The 14,109-nt window shown below is 34.5% G+C and overlaps 2 protein-coding genes across 3 annotated transcripts; both read right to left on the bottom strand.

The window, feature by feature from the left end:
- Nucleotides 1-144: 144 nt before the first annotated feature.
- On the bottom strand, nucleotides 145-5,569 carry mat2al (methionine adenosyltransferase II, alpha-like). Of its 2 annotated transcripts, XM_037751866.1 has the most exons (10): nucleotides 5,457-5,569; nucleotides 5,103-5,280; nucleotides 3,975-4,052; nucleotides 3,272-3,394; nucleotides 3,075-3,187; nucleotides 2,756-2,899; nucleotides 2,366-2,584; nucleotides 2,096-2,278; nucleotides 673-806; nucleotides 145-592 (listed from the first exon to the last, which is right to left on the bottom strand). In XM_037751866.1, the coding sequence occupies exons 2-10, from the start codon at nucleotides 5,176-5,178 to the stop codon at nucleotides 490-492; spliced, it is 1,173 nt and encodes a 390-aa protein (XP_037607794.1). In that variant the 5' UTR covers nucleotides 5,179-5,280; nucleotides 5,457-5,569; the 3' UTR covers nucleotides 145-489. The 2 variants fall into 2 exon arrangements, with proteins under 2 accessions (XP_037607794.1, XP_037607793.1); XM_037751865.1 differs by lacking the exon at nucleotides 5,457-5,569 and having other exon boundaries at nucleotides 5,103-5,365.
- A 3,800-nt stretch (nucleotides 5,570-9,369) lies between these two features.
- On the bottom strand, nucleotides 9,370-12,575 carry LOC119477811 (trichohyalin-like). The gene is made up of 4 exons (XM_037751951.1): nucleotides 12,462-12,575; nucleotides 10,151-11,579; nucleotides 9,653-9,857; nucleotides 9,370-9,509 (listed from the first exon to the last, which is right to left on the bottom strand). The coding sequence occupies exons 2-3, from the start codon at nucleotides 11,547-11,549 to the stop codon at nucleotides 9,664-9,666; spliced, it is 1,593 nt and encodes a 530-aa protein (XP_037607879.1). The 5' UTR covers nucleotides 11,550-11,579; nucleotides 12,462-12,575; the 3' UTR covers nucleotides 9,370-9,509; nucleotides 9,653-9,663.
- Between the last annotated feature and the right edge of the window lie 1,534 nt (nucleotides 12,576-14,109).

The raw sequence follows: 14,109 nt of genomic DNA, 5'->3' as shown, positions 1-14,109 counted from the left end.
AAGTACCTCAAAATTGAACTTAAGTACAGCAATTAAGTAAATGTTTTTAGCTGTGGTAGAAAGTAACTAAATACATTTACTCTTACATTTTTATTTTTTAGTACCTCAAATTTAAAATAAAGTTAAGTACTTGACGATGCAGTGTTTTAATCACCAAATTTTATTTATTACAAATTATCAAAAGATTTTTATAAATTTGACAGTACCTGACAATTCTTCCATGATACTCTAAAAAACAAATCACATTTATTGCATAATCATTTTTAACAATAACTACATTTTCTCATATAGGAAAAGTACCTCAATCATGATTTTGTTAAAATACAAAATATATAAAAAATCATTCTTCAACAAAGACGCTGACCACTGCCTTTAAAGCTTAGGGTCAGAGAGAAGACATTTTCAGTTACACTGTCGTATTTAGATATATGGATTCTTGATTGTTTGATTATTAAGACATAACTGGAATGTGATCGACCCCCCCAAAACTCAAAACACCAGAGACTTTGGTTTTTCCCAGGGGAACTCCTGTCTGCCAAAGTGACCGTAGCAGGCGGTGGCCTGGTAGATTGGCCGCTTCAAACCCAGCTCTCTGTAAAAGAAGTCAATATTACACTGTTATATTTACAGAGAAACACTAGAAATATTTCAGCTGTGAAAAACGACACATACTTCACGATGATCCCCGGCCTCAGGTCAAAGTTCTTTTGTACTATTTTCAGCAGCTCGTCTTCGTCCCTGTTCGATGAGCCGTAGTGAAACACTGAGATGGCGAGAGGTTGGCTCACACCGATCGCATAGGAGATCTAACGGGAGGAACAGACAAGACACCAATGCTTTCAGTCATTATTGATCACCGCCATCACTGTATCTCACAGACTGTATTGATAAATCAACCTGATCTCATGGGAAGCCGTATAAATAGCACGTCATTTTAAGGATATTCCACGTTTCATGACACATTTTAGCTTTTCACGTCATTTCACTCTACAGGGTTAACGTTGTGAAACTGCTTTTCACGTGTCATTTCACGCCACATCATTTCCGTTCATGTCATCAAAACTATGATGACGGCCACAGTTATGTTTAGGCAACAAAACCCCTTAGGGGTTAGGTTTAGAAAAAACATCATGGTTGAGCTTAAAATATGTACATAAACAACGTAACGTAAGTATGGACAACATGTCACAAATGTCACTAACATAACTTCAAAATAACTCAACAACACTTTGGGAAACAAACGTGGGTCTCCTGGTTGAAAGTCCAGTGTTTGTTGGACCCGGTTGTGTCTAAAAGGTAACTCTAAAACTGTAAAAAAAAAAAAAAAAAACCTTGTTAACTTTGTAAACTTCATAAACTTTGAACATTTAAAAAAACTTGCAAAAAACTCTTGTGAGACTCACTGCTCGACGACCTATCCTAACCTTAACCATTCAAGGTCAATGCCTAACGTTAACTCTTCGAGGTAAATGCCTAACCTTAAGCATCTCGCAAGAGTTTCGCAATTTGCGTGTTATCTTCTAGACGCAACCGTTGGACCCACATACCTTCTCACTTTTTATACATTAGCTCTGAGCGTAGCATATTCATACAGATGCGTTTACATTGCAGTCAGTACAGTCTACATGGCGTCTTTTATTATGCATTGACTGTCTTATCTGTTAAGTGTCCTTGGGTGACTTGAAAGGCGCTATAAAATATAAATTAAAATGTATTATTATTATTAATATGGAGTGTAAAGTGCTTTGGGAGGTCGGAAGACTAGAAATGCATTATATAAGTGCAAGTCCATTTATTGTGAAATATTTGCAGTTGTGGTGGAAAATTCAGTGACTGGCACGGTTCCCATGCGGTACTTCAAATGTAGCTACTGCCATCTTCTGGCACTTGCACAATAGGACACTAATAGATCAGATTAAATCAAAGCTTCCACTTTCTGATAGAGGTTTAATTTACAAATCAATTTGGTGATTTGAATCATTTTGTTCAGTTAATTCAAAGATTTGCTGTCACTGAGAAGACACCACAGTATTATTATTGGTAGTATTACTAAACAAAAAGTGAGTAACAAGTGGAGCTTTATAAACCTTCTCACCTGAACGAGGGCTCTCCTGCACAGTCCAGCTTTGACCAAAGACTTGGCGACCCAGCGTGCTGCGTAAGCTCCGGACCGATCCACTTTGGAGTAGTCTTTCCCGGAGAAAGCCCCTCCTCCGTGCCCGCCCCATCCTCCGTATGTGTCCACTATGATTTTTCGCCCAGTGAGTCCTGCATCACTCTGATGATACAAAAACATCAACTTCTGCTTGCACAACATTGATTTATCTTTAGTTACATTTCCCTCTGTGGTTTAGTCCTCACTCACCTGTGGGCCGCCCACAAGGAATTTCCCACTTGGCAGTAGATGGTAGATGGTCTTGTCATCCAAGTATTTGGCGGGAATGACGACCTTCACCACCTTCTCCATCAGATTACGTCTGATCTCTTCCAGGGTGATGTTCGGGCTGTGTTGTACTGAGATGACCACAGTGTGAACACGCAGAGGATCCATGGCTCCATTGTCGTCTCTGTACTCCACTGTGACCTGCAGAAAAGAGGGCAAAAAGCTAAAAGGAAACTCTTTACTCCACAATATCAAAACTAAATGTCATGCAACAAAGGTCAGAGTCAAACCGGGAAGGTTTTCGTTCATGTTCTTTGCCTTTAACCCTTAATCCACCAGTGTGCTCCTCTGTAGGCTTTTAAGATGGCTCACTTGTGATTTGGAGTCTGGTCGTATCCAAGGACACTCTCCGTTGAGTGACAGCTCCTTCATCCTGTGGTTGAGTTTGTGAGCCAGAAGGATGGTTAACGGCATGCACTCCTCGGTCTCATCTGTGGCGTAGCCAAACATGAAACCCTGAGGAGACAAGCACACCGATAAAGATGGAAACCAAGTCTGAGCAGTTATGTCAAAAGTTTCAAATCTTTAAACATTCAACAGCATTCAGCAGTGTCACCATTTTCATTCTAAATCCACGTGGTGAAACGTGGTAGTTTGGATAAAGTTGAGGTTTAAAGGTGAAATACTGAACCTGGTCCCCGGCACCGATGTCCTCCTGATCCCTGCCCTCAAACACACAGTCTGATATCTCCACACACTGCGGCTCCAGTGCCACCAGCACATTGCAGGTCTTATAGTCAAAACCTGCACATCACAGATGAGACTCATTCACTTTAATTCCCCAGAAAAATTATGCACAAACTTAAAGTTATTAAATAAGAATCCCACCTTTTGAAGAGTCATCATAGCCAATCTTCTTGACGGTATTTCGGACCACTGACTGGAGATCTACAATGGCCTTGGATGTCACTTCTCCAACTAGTAAAATCATGCCCGTCTTCGCCACACATTCTGAAACAAAACATTATGTTTTTACTGGAAAAGACCTGACCAAAGTGAAATTACTGTTTTTTTCAGTGGAGTCTGGTGGCTTTGAAGAGACTAAGTGTCTTAAATATGTTTTACAGCTGTACATTGCTTTGCTCCCGTGCCGGTACTCCTCTCTGTTTCTCCAAACTGGTGGCATGTCGACCGCCATATACTGTAGGTAATACGCTGACTATGGATAAGTACCTCATACAACCGCACTCCAAAACACTGAATTGAACTTTGATCAAAAGGGTAAACACTGATATCCAGACTGTTTAATTATTAGTTGTCAAAATATTGTTTCACATTAGATACAGACAAGTATTAACAACTGTCCTATTTTCATGTTTGCTACTATTATAGTTTAGATTTGTCCACACTGGGCAACATTTCAGATAAACTCTCATGTTGCTTTCCAGTTTAGTTCACAGACAGATTATTGATAGAGAAGAAAGAAAAGAAAAGTGGTGGTGAGTAAACAAACCAAAAGAAATATTCTGTGTACTCCTGTGAAGCCTCAAAACAAGACATAAACATCAATATCATCAGACAGAAAACTCACCACAGGCCACTTTAGAGTCAGGGTCTTGACTGAGGTATGCATCGAGCACAGCATCACTGATCTGATCACACATTTTATCTGTGAACACAAAGTCAGAGATATAAAAGAAAGAGACTCTATATATTATTATATATACAATGTTTTTGAATACTGAGATTATTAACCCTAAAATGACTCTTTTCAGAACTTACTGAATGTGATTTAATAATTTGTATGCACACTGACACACTGAGAGCTGTTGCTGCCCGTTGGGCTGCAGTTTGCCATGTTATGATTTGAGCATATTGTTTATGCTTAATGCAGTACCTGTGAGGGTTGTGACAATATTTATCATTGTTTTGTGTTGTTAATTGATTTCCAATAATAAATAGATACATACATTTGCACAAAGCAGCATTTTTGTCCACTCCCATGTTGATAAGAGGATTAAATACTTGACAAATCTCCATTTAAAGGTACATTTTGAACAGATGAAAAATGTGCGATAAACTTTGCAGATTCATTATATTTATAAATGTAAAATATAAATCAACTAATAAATTATGATGCATTAATAGGCTATAGTATAATAGTATATATACATATATATATATAAATATATATATATATATATTGTATATTAAATATCATATTATATTATTATATATATTTATATATATATTGTATATTATATATTATTATATATTATATTAGATATATATTTATATATATATATATATTAACTTCAATTTTAATAAGTCACATTTGGCTCTGTGAACTTAAATTGCAGTCTTTTTTTATTTTAATAGAAAAAAAAAAAATAACAAAATTAACCAGCAGATTAGGTAAATAGATAGAATAAATAAAATTGTAGACAATGCATAATGCATAATGACCAATCTACTTTTACTGCTTTGAGTATACTTTGATTCTATAGCTTAGTTTTGTACTTTTATTTAAATAAGATTCTGAATGCAGGATTTTTACTTGTAACTGAGTATTTTTCTACACTGTGGTAATACTACTTTTACTTATGCAATAACGTTACTTCTTCCACCACTGACTTTAACAGGTAAACTGAACAGTGTACTACATCAGTACACACACAGAGAGGTATAACCATGACAACAGAGTAGTAACTAAGGTTACCGGAGTGTCCTTCTCCAACAGACTCGGAGGTGAAGAGGAAAGTCTTCCCGCTGCGGGAGGCTCCTCTCGGGTTCATCTCCTCCAGCTGCTCGGTCCGTCGGTCGGTCGGTGGAGGAAAGTTGTATTTAACGGCACCGTCTCTCTTTAAAGTGTAAACTCCTTCTGATGTTCACCGACACTGATTATAAAAAGAGAATAATTAACTCTGAAGGCTGAGCTGAGCAGCGTGTGAACGCTGTAGAGTTGATTTAAGAACAGGCGGATTAACTTAAGAAAACAACTGATGCAACGTTTCACCAGTACACGGTTAATAATAATAATAATAATACTAGTGATAGGGTGATAAATACACACCGTTAAGTGCTGGTTGTCGGTGGTTTTCTGTCGGTAATCGGCTGTTTTGTGGGCTGAGGAATGTTAATGTTGACAGGTGGAAGACCTTCAGGCAGCAGCACGGACAGCCTCAGGATGGCGCTGATACAACACGTTCAATTAAATTCAATTCAATTAAAAATATATATAAAATAAACCTAAAAAATACAAAATAAAATGCAAAATAAATATAACAAATGAAATAAATGCATCAATAAAATAAAATAAGATAAAATAAACATAAAAATAAAATACAAAATAAAATAAACATTGAAAAATGAAATGTAAAATAAATATAAAAAATAAAATAAATGCATCAAAAAAATAAAATAAGATAAAATAAACATAAAAAAATAAAATGAAATACAAAATAAAATAAACATTAAAAAATGAAATGTAAAATAAATATAAAAAATAAAATAAATGCGTCGATAAGTTAAGATAATATAAACATAAAAATAAAAAATAAAAAATAAAATAAACATAAAAAAATAAAATGCAAAATAAATATTAAAAAAATAAAATAAATGCATCAATAAAACAAAATAAGATAAAATAAACATAAAAAAATAAAATGAAATACAAAATAAAATAAACATTGAAAAATGAAATGTAAAATAAATATAAAAAATAAAATAAATGCATCAAAAAAATAAAACAAGATAAAAATAAACATAAAAAATCAAATAAACATTAAAAAATAAAATGCAAAATAATTATAAAAAATAAAATAAATGCGTCGATAAGTTAAGATAATATAAACATAAAAATAAAATAAAAAATAAAATAAACATAAAATAAAATGCAAAATAAATATAACAAATGAAATAAATGCATCAATAAAATAAAATAAGATAAAATAAACATAAGAATAAAATACAAAATAAAATAAACATTAAAAAATGAAATGTAAAATAAATATAAAAAATAAAATAAATGCATCAAAAAAATAAAACAAGATAAAAATAAACATAAAAAATCAAATAAACATTAAAAAATAAAATGCAAAATAATTATAAAAAATAAAATAAATGCGTCGATAAGTTAAGATAATATAAACATAAAAATAAAATAAAAAATAAAATAAACAAAATAAAATGCAAAATAAATATAACAAATGAAATAAATGCATCAATAAAATAAAATAAGATAAAATAAACATAAAAATAAAATACAAAATAAAATAAACATTAAAAAATGAAATGTAAAATAAATATAAAAAATAAAATAAATGCATCAAAAAAATAAAACAAGATAAAAATAAACATAAAAAATCAAATAAACATTCAAAAATAAAATGCAAAATAATTATAAAAAATAAAATAAATGCGTCGATAAGTTAAGATAATATAAACATAAAAATAAAATAAAAAATAAAATAAACATAAAAAATAAAATGCAAAATAAATATTAAAAAAATAAAATAAATGCATCAATAAAACAAAATAAGATAAAATAAACATAAAAAAATAAAATGAAATACAAAATAAAATAAACATTAAAAAATAAAACAAAAATAATAATACATTTTACTAATATCTCACCTCAATCACCTTAAATTTGGTAACATTATATATTATCAGTGGTGGAAGAAGTACTGTGATCTTTTTTTTTCTGTAAAAGTACCACAGTGTAGAAAAACACTAAAGTAATATTATAGTTTCATCTTGTTACTTTTATTTGACAGATGTAGTTTGGCTGCAAAACATACCACATCATTTGTGTTGTTGTTGTATTGGATTGCATTATATCCAAAGGTGTCTCTTATATGATCTGTCTTATCTAAACGGACAAAACACCAATTGCAGTATAGTGTAAGGTGTAGCTGTTATTTATGACACTATATAACGTCACATAAACTGCTTCCCACAGAGCCGAGTAAACATCTGGCCCATAGCTGAACAAAGAAACATCATAAACTTCAAAGGAATAAGATTTATTGCAGGGCTAGTATAATAAGCTGTAGTATATTGTACACGTGATCAATTTGTTGTGTTTAAGTCCATGATTACTATGATTACTTATATAAGTCACAGCCAGCATGGTCAGGCTGCATACTGCACTTTCATACTCACATACTGCAGAGATTGTCTTCACTATTGGTCTTGATTATTTAAGGTAATAGAACATTAATTTATATATTTCTATTTGACTTCAAGCGATCATATGTTTACAGTGTTTCTTTAGTATTTGGCAAGCATTCACCAAAGTGCAGGACACTCCCAATGTTCAGTTAGTATGACTCATGGCCAGATCCTCTTTATTAGGGAAGTACATCAAGTAGTACTAACAAAGTACTATCAAGGTATTTATTGACCTGTTTAAGCTTAAGTACCATTCTGAGGTGCTTGTACTTTACTTGAGTGTTTTAATTTTATGCTCCTTCTAAACCTGAGCAGTTTTATCTTATTATTTATTTTATTATCTTTATTTGTTTTAAGTATTTTTGCTTTGTTTAAAATATTATTTTCAGGTATATCCTGTTTGATCTAAACCCAAGCAAAGTTTTATCTTATTATTTATTATTATTATTATTATTATTATTATTATTATTATTGTTATTATTATTTTATTATTAATAAAGTATTTTGGCTTTGTTTAAAATATTATTTCAGGTATATTCTATCTGATCTAAACCCTAGCAGAGTTTTATCTTATTATTTATTTTATTATTTTTATTTTTTCAGCAGGAGAAAAGGAGAGGAATTTGTCCCCGCTGATCTCAACACAGATATAATCCTTTGCCATTTAAATTATTATTATTTTTGCATAAAAATGTAATTCAGCACTGGCCTGCTTTATCTAGGGGAGGCTGTTATGTATGTTATCATTATAAACCATCAGCAGTGGGAGGCAGGGCTTTTTCCAGGCTGATCTTAGCAGAGGAGAAGAACTACTGACAGTCAAATCAGAAATAATCAGGTGGTGGAAGGGACATTTAAACCAGTAAAGTGTTACTATTTCTCAGAGGAACCTTCAACATACTGACAGGAGGGAGGAATAAAGCAATTTATTCTGTATTTGGATCCCTGTTATCTTCCACAGAGTGGTCGCTAATCTTCCTGGGGTCCGCACAGAAACAATAAAACAATAAAAACAATTTGACAAGTTGGACCTTGAGGAGCTCGTGGTGAAGCTTTGTCCGTCTTGTCGTCAGGTCATGATGTTGTCCAACACCAGTAAGCCATCTGGAGTGTCTGGACAGCATGGCAGTGGACTAATGGTCCACATGGCAAACGTCTCATCTTGCATGTTCATGCTCACAGTGATGATGCAGGGAATCTTTTCACAGGAGAGACTTAAATGTATTTGGTTTTTGAAAACAAGCCCGAGGAGAGTTTGGTTTTGATCGGGCCGGAAGGAGAGGAGCTTTGGCTCGGGTTGAGGAGGAGTTGGAGGAGAGGCTCCGGTCAGTCAGAATACTTCAGGAGGAGGAGGAGGATGTTGAGCTTAGAGATGAACTCCTGACCACCAGCTTACCAGAAGGACTGCTGCTTCTGTGGTTGCAGAAGTCAAAGCTGGGGTTGTGGCTGGAGGTTACCAACAGTTTGAGGAGGAGTCGAATGTTGAGCTTAGAGATGAACTCCTGACCAGTGGAGAGGATAGTCAGTGCATAATCAACATTTCTCAGAGGAGGCTTCAATGTAGTGACAGGATGGAGGGATGGATGGAGCAATAGATAAACCAGACAGGAGTTTTCTTGCCTTTAGAAAGGCAATCAGAGAGGAGTTTTGTCAAGGTGTCAGAGGGCAAGGAGACCTGCAGCTCTTGCTGGGGTGAGGAAGAGGAGGAGGAGGAGCTCGAGAATGCTGGGATCCAGAGACATTTTACACAGGAGGCATTGTCATACTTACAGGATGAGGGATGTAGAGAGTCATGCATGTTTGAGGCAGTGGAGACTTGTTTGTATACGTTGAAGGAGGTTGAGGGCATGAAGGAGAGGTTTTTGGTGAGAGAAACTGGCGGTGGACACCAGTGTTGGAGGAAGGCTTGAGTTAATGTTTGAGAGGAGCTTCATGAGAGAGTGAGGAGGTTCTGGTAGAAACAGGAAGTTTTTCAGTTAGACATTTTGGGAAATGTTTCGCTTTCTTTCAAAGAGTTAGATGTGAAGACGTGAAGTGCGTTAAGTATGCAGCTGGACTCAGATTAGCAAATAGCTAAGCTTAGTATCAGCTAACCTGTGAGAATGTCACTGTACAAGAGGACGTATGGGCAAGTCATCTATTGTGAATATGCCCATCTTCCTTAACGTCCTCTGTCTCCTCAGTCTTTGTTCCTCTTCCAGCCTCTTCACGTTCCAGACTAGTCGGCGTTGGTCTATTTCCAGATTCCTTCTTTCTATGAGCAGCTTGTTTATGTCGTACGCCTGTGGTTTGAGGTTACCTGAAACCAACAGCAAACGAAAGGTTAACTCTGGAGTCCAGTTGTACATCTGCACATCTTCTATTTGAACCAATTTACTGTAATTTACTATAATACATTACATCAGGGCTGCAAACGAGTACTTTTACTTTCCATAACTTTTGTTGATAATTTTACTTTGGTAGGACTTTTATTTGTAGCTTATGGAGTATTTTTACATTGCATATTGGTACTCTTACTGTCTGTGTATCTTTAGGAGGCAATGCATACTTTTATGGCATTTTATGTGTAATAATGTGAGTTGACTTTCTCACCACGACGTAGGTTCTGCTCTTTCACAACGTTGTATCTGTGGAGGGCATCGAGATGGTCTCTCTCGATACCATGCCACCACATCTGCAGACTGGAAAGCCAACTATCCTTCACTTTATCACTCTCAGTCTTCCACTCCTTTTCTCTTCTCTTCTTTTCTTTTCCCTTCTTCTTCTTGACCACCTTGTGTGTACCTCTCTCCCTCTTCTGTCTCTTTTTCTCCTCCTTCAGCTGTCTTTCAGCTGCCTTCTGTCTCTCTTTCCTCAACTTCCATTCCTCCTTCATCTTCCTTATCTGTCTTTCCCTCTGCATCTTCTCTTTCTTTTGTCTCTCCTTTTCCTCCCTCACCTTCTTCCTCTGTCTTTTTCTCTCCATTTGCCCCCTCATCCGTTTCTCTCTCTTCTCTTTGGCCACACTATGCCATCTTTTTATCTCCTCATTCACCTGTCTGTCTCTCTCTTTCTTCTCCATCTTGCGTCTCTCTCTCTCCTCCTTCTTCTGTCTTTCTCTCTCCTTTATTGCTGGGTCTTTCTTTTTTCTTCCCCAGATAATGGAGATTCTCTTGTTTATCTTCCACCTCTTTCTCCCAGCCAGCTCCTGTTTTTCTTTCTCTTCTGCCTCCTGTAATCGTCTCTCTCTCTCCAGCTTGCGTTGCTGTGTCTCCTCCTTTTTCTTTATTTTTCTCTGAGCCTTCTCCTCTTTTGTTATCACCTTATTCCTTGCCTTTTCTATCCTTTTCTGAAGGTATTGCTCCTTCGCTCTTTCCAACTTCTCCACTTTTTTTCTTGCCCATTTTTCTCTGGACTTTGTGGTCAGTCCCCAGGCAAAATTAACTCCCTCGGCTCTTCTCCTGAATGCCAACTCCTCCTCCTCTCTTTCTTGGTCCTTGTCCAGAGCAGAGAGAGGTCTTTCAATATAGGATTCAGGGAGGATTTCTGGAGGTGGCTGAAAGATCACCTTTTGGAGTGCAGATGGAGAAGAGTTCTCACCCCTTCGTCCATACTGCCTCCTTCCAGCAGAGTGCTTGCTGCCTTCAGAAGAAGGTGGAGAAGGGCTCTCACCCCTTCTTCCATACTGCCTCCTTGAGAAACAAGGCATGTTATCTTCGGTGGAGGAAGACGAAGGGCTCTCACCCCTTAGGCAGTACATCTGGTCGGTGTCTCCACAAGACAAAGGTCTCACAGACCTTTGCTTCTGGTACTTCCTGGTGGTGGAAGCAACGGTGTTTGCGAAAGACCAGCGGCTCTCACCCCTTGGTCTTCGCTCCTTCGTGGTGGTCGAAGGTTTGGTGTCTCCACGAGACGAAGGTCTCTCACCCCTTCGTTTGCGCGTCTTCTGAGAAGAGCACATCTCTACTGGAGCCCCTGGTTGTACAGAGGATTTGTGCTTTCGAAAGAACATTGTCTCAATGACTCTCTGACGCTGGAAAAACTGCAAACAGACACAGCAATTATTTAACTGATAATCTGAATATTTTTTCAAGCAGCAAATTCTTTCTAACTTAACTTAATTTTCTAACTCAACCAAAATTAACTGAGAAATATTTCTCTGGTTACTCGGCATGAACAAAAATGTTAAAGGTCTGTCAAAAATATCACTTCAAAACTCAAGACTTTAGACTATGATTTAATTTCACATTAATAAATTAAGTATTAACGTCTGTAAGACGCACATATATTGATTGACACATTATGGCTGCTAAAAGTAAAGTTATAATAATAATAATAATAATAATAGTAATGTCAATATGTCTACTAGTAGTAAGAATAAAAAAGAGTCTCAAAACTACAATGAAAGTAATTCAATTTCAGTTTTCAATTCAATGTATTTATATAGCGTCAAATCATAACAGAAGTTATCTCAAGACACTTTTCATATAGAGCAGGTCTAGAGCGTATACTCTTTAATTTACAGAGACCCAACATGTAGCACAAGAGATCAGAAAACCACACACACAGTTTAAAAAGGGGATTTAGGAGTCATATTTATTAAAATGTCTGTGCAATAATCTCTAATTCACGTTGCATGAAGTTTCTTCAAGTGCTAAGAAACACTACACTTTTGTGCACATGCAATTCAGACAACAACTAAAGCAACATTTACTATTTGAAATTGTTTTGTGCAAAGATAAGTTTATTTGCATCTCCTGATTACAACACATCTTTCTGTACTGATATTTGGAATATAACTAATGAAAAAAGTCATTTACTTGACAGAATAATGTGGGTAAAGTAAATGTACTCTTTCCCCAACACAATACAGTTCTATTAAATATAAAAGATCAAGTAAAAAAAAGTCTAAATCATGTCTTACCTCTCAAATGGCTGTTGTGGATATGAACCAGGAGTTCTGTGGTTCAGTAAATTAATACGTGTTCCATTATGATGTCAAATACAGAGCAGAACATCGTGCAGTGTATTGCACTATAGTTCTACTGTCAGTTCTATCGTTTGTTTTAAAAAAATACAAGCAGTAGTGGAATGTATAGTACATTAATTATACTGTAATTCAGTACAAATTTGAGATACTTTACTTCAGTATTTCCTTCTCATGTCCCTTTCTACTTCTATTCCACTAATTTATACCAGTTACTTTACGAATGAAGATTCATGCACACAAAACACACGAACCTGAAACTATTAGTCGATTAATCAATTGACAGAATATAAAATTGGTAATCATTTTGATGTCATTTTTTTATGTAAAATTATTATTTTTATTATTATTATTATTATTATTATTAATAATTATAATAATAGTATTACTATTATTATTATTATTATTATTATTAATATTATAATTATTAATTATAATAATAGTATTACTATTATTATTATTTATTATTTTTATTATTATTATTATTATTAGTAATAATAATAATAATAATAATAATAATAAATAAATAATTAAACAAATAAAATAAAAATGAATAAACAAATTGATAATAATTTGGTGGTTTGGGCTGTTGGTCATGTGAAGGTGTCACTTTGGGCTCAAACATATACAGTATACTTACATCACCACTATGTATCAGACATCAGATAAGACGTCTTCCAGTAACAAATACACAGGAAAATGGTGATCATAAAATAATATCAATGGTGCAAATTAACTATTAAACTATGTACATTTACTCAAGTTCTGTACAATCTTAAGGTACTTGTACTTCACTTGAGTATTTCCATTTTATGTTACTTTATACTGCCACTCCACTACATTTATCTGACGGAGACTGGTTGCTTTTTAGATTAAGATTTTACATAGATTTTATGGATTAATCACTGCTATTATATGACTACACATGCTAGTTATTCCTCTTCCTCCTCCACTCTGATCTCTCTACTTCCCTTCTGATGATGCACTCTCTTCACACATGTTGGTTGTTGCAATGCACTAGAGGAAAAAGCAGAAGTAGTGGAACAAAAAGTGGCGAAGAAGGATGTAGCACAGAATTACTTGGAATCAGAGGCGAGACTCTACAAGCAAAAACGTTTTTTTTTTTTTCATGCATTGGTCAATTTTGAGATTTGGGGGCTATTTTTCTTCAGTCTTCTTTCAGACTTGTGGAAAGAAACATCCAAAATACACATTTAGGTTTTTATTTTACTACTTTGTTTATGTGCGTCTGTTGATTTCTCATATATAACAATAAAAATAATATTTATTATATTTCTCTTTATACTTTATACTTTATACACTGCCTTTTAACTGAAATTGCTCTTTTATTTTGCCTTTTTATTATTATTTATTGCATTTTAAACCTTTTATTTGCTTATTTTATTCTCTTTTATTCTTCCTACCTGCTTCCTTTTTTAACTTATTTATGAAAAAAACAAGTTTTATGCACTTTTATTTCTCATCTGTGTCTTTTTTTAAACGAAATTATGTATGCTGCCTGTATGTGTTACATACATAAACTTGCTTTGTGTACATAACTAATCTAGTATTATTTGTAAAGAGT

Source organism: Sebastes umbrosus, chromosome 19 (genome assembly GCF_015220745.1).
Source record: "Sebastes umbrosus isolate fSebUmb1 chromosome 19, fSebUmb1.pri, whole genome shotgun sequence".
Lineage (NCBI taxonomy): Eukaryota > Metazoa > Chordata > Actinopteri > Perciformes > Sebastidae > Sebastes > Sebastes umbrosus.
This window is presented reverse-complemented; position numbering and strand designations above follow the sequence as displayed.

What these genes read in the sequence shown, in the direction of transcription:
- mat2al (XM_037751866.1), bottom strand. Translation starts at nt 5,178, where the DNA reads ATGAACCCGAGAGGAGCCTCCCGCAGCGGGAAGACTTTCCTCTTCACC. An exon ending in TCCTTGTGGGCGGCCCACAG is followed by an intron (nt 2,279 to 2,365) that starts GTGAGTGAGGAC and finishes TTGTATCATCAG; the next exon opens with AGTGATGCAGGACTCACTGG. An exon ending in GCAGGAGAGCCCTCGTTCAG is followed by an intron (nt 807 to 2,095) that starts GTGAGAAGGTTT and finishes TCCTCCCGTTAG; the next exon opens with ATCTCCTATGCGATCGGTGT.
- LOC119477811 (XM_037751951.1), bottom strand. Translation starts at nt 11,549, where the DNA reads ATGTTCTTTCGAAAGCACAAATCCTCTGTACAACCAGGGGCTCCAGTA. An exon ending in AGAGCAGAACCTACGTCGTG is followed by an intron (nt 9,858 to 10,150) that starts GTGAGAAAGTCA and finishes TGTTGGTTTCAG; the next exon opens with GTAACCTCAAACCACAGGCG.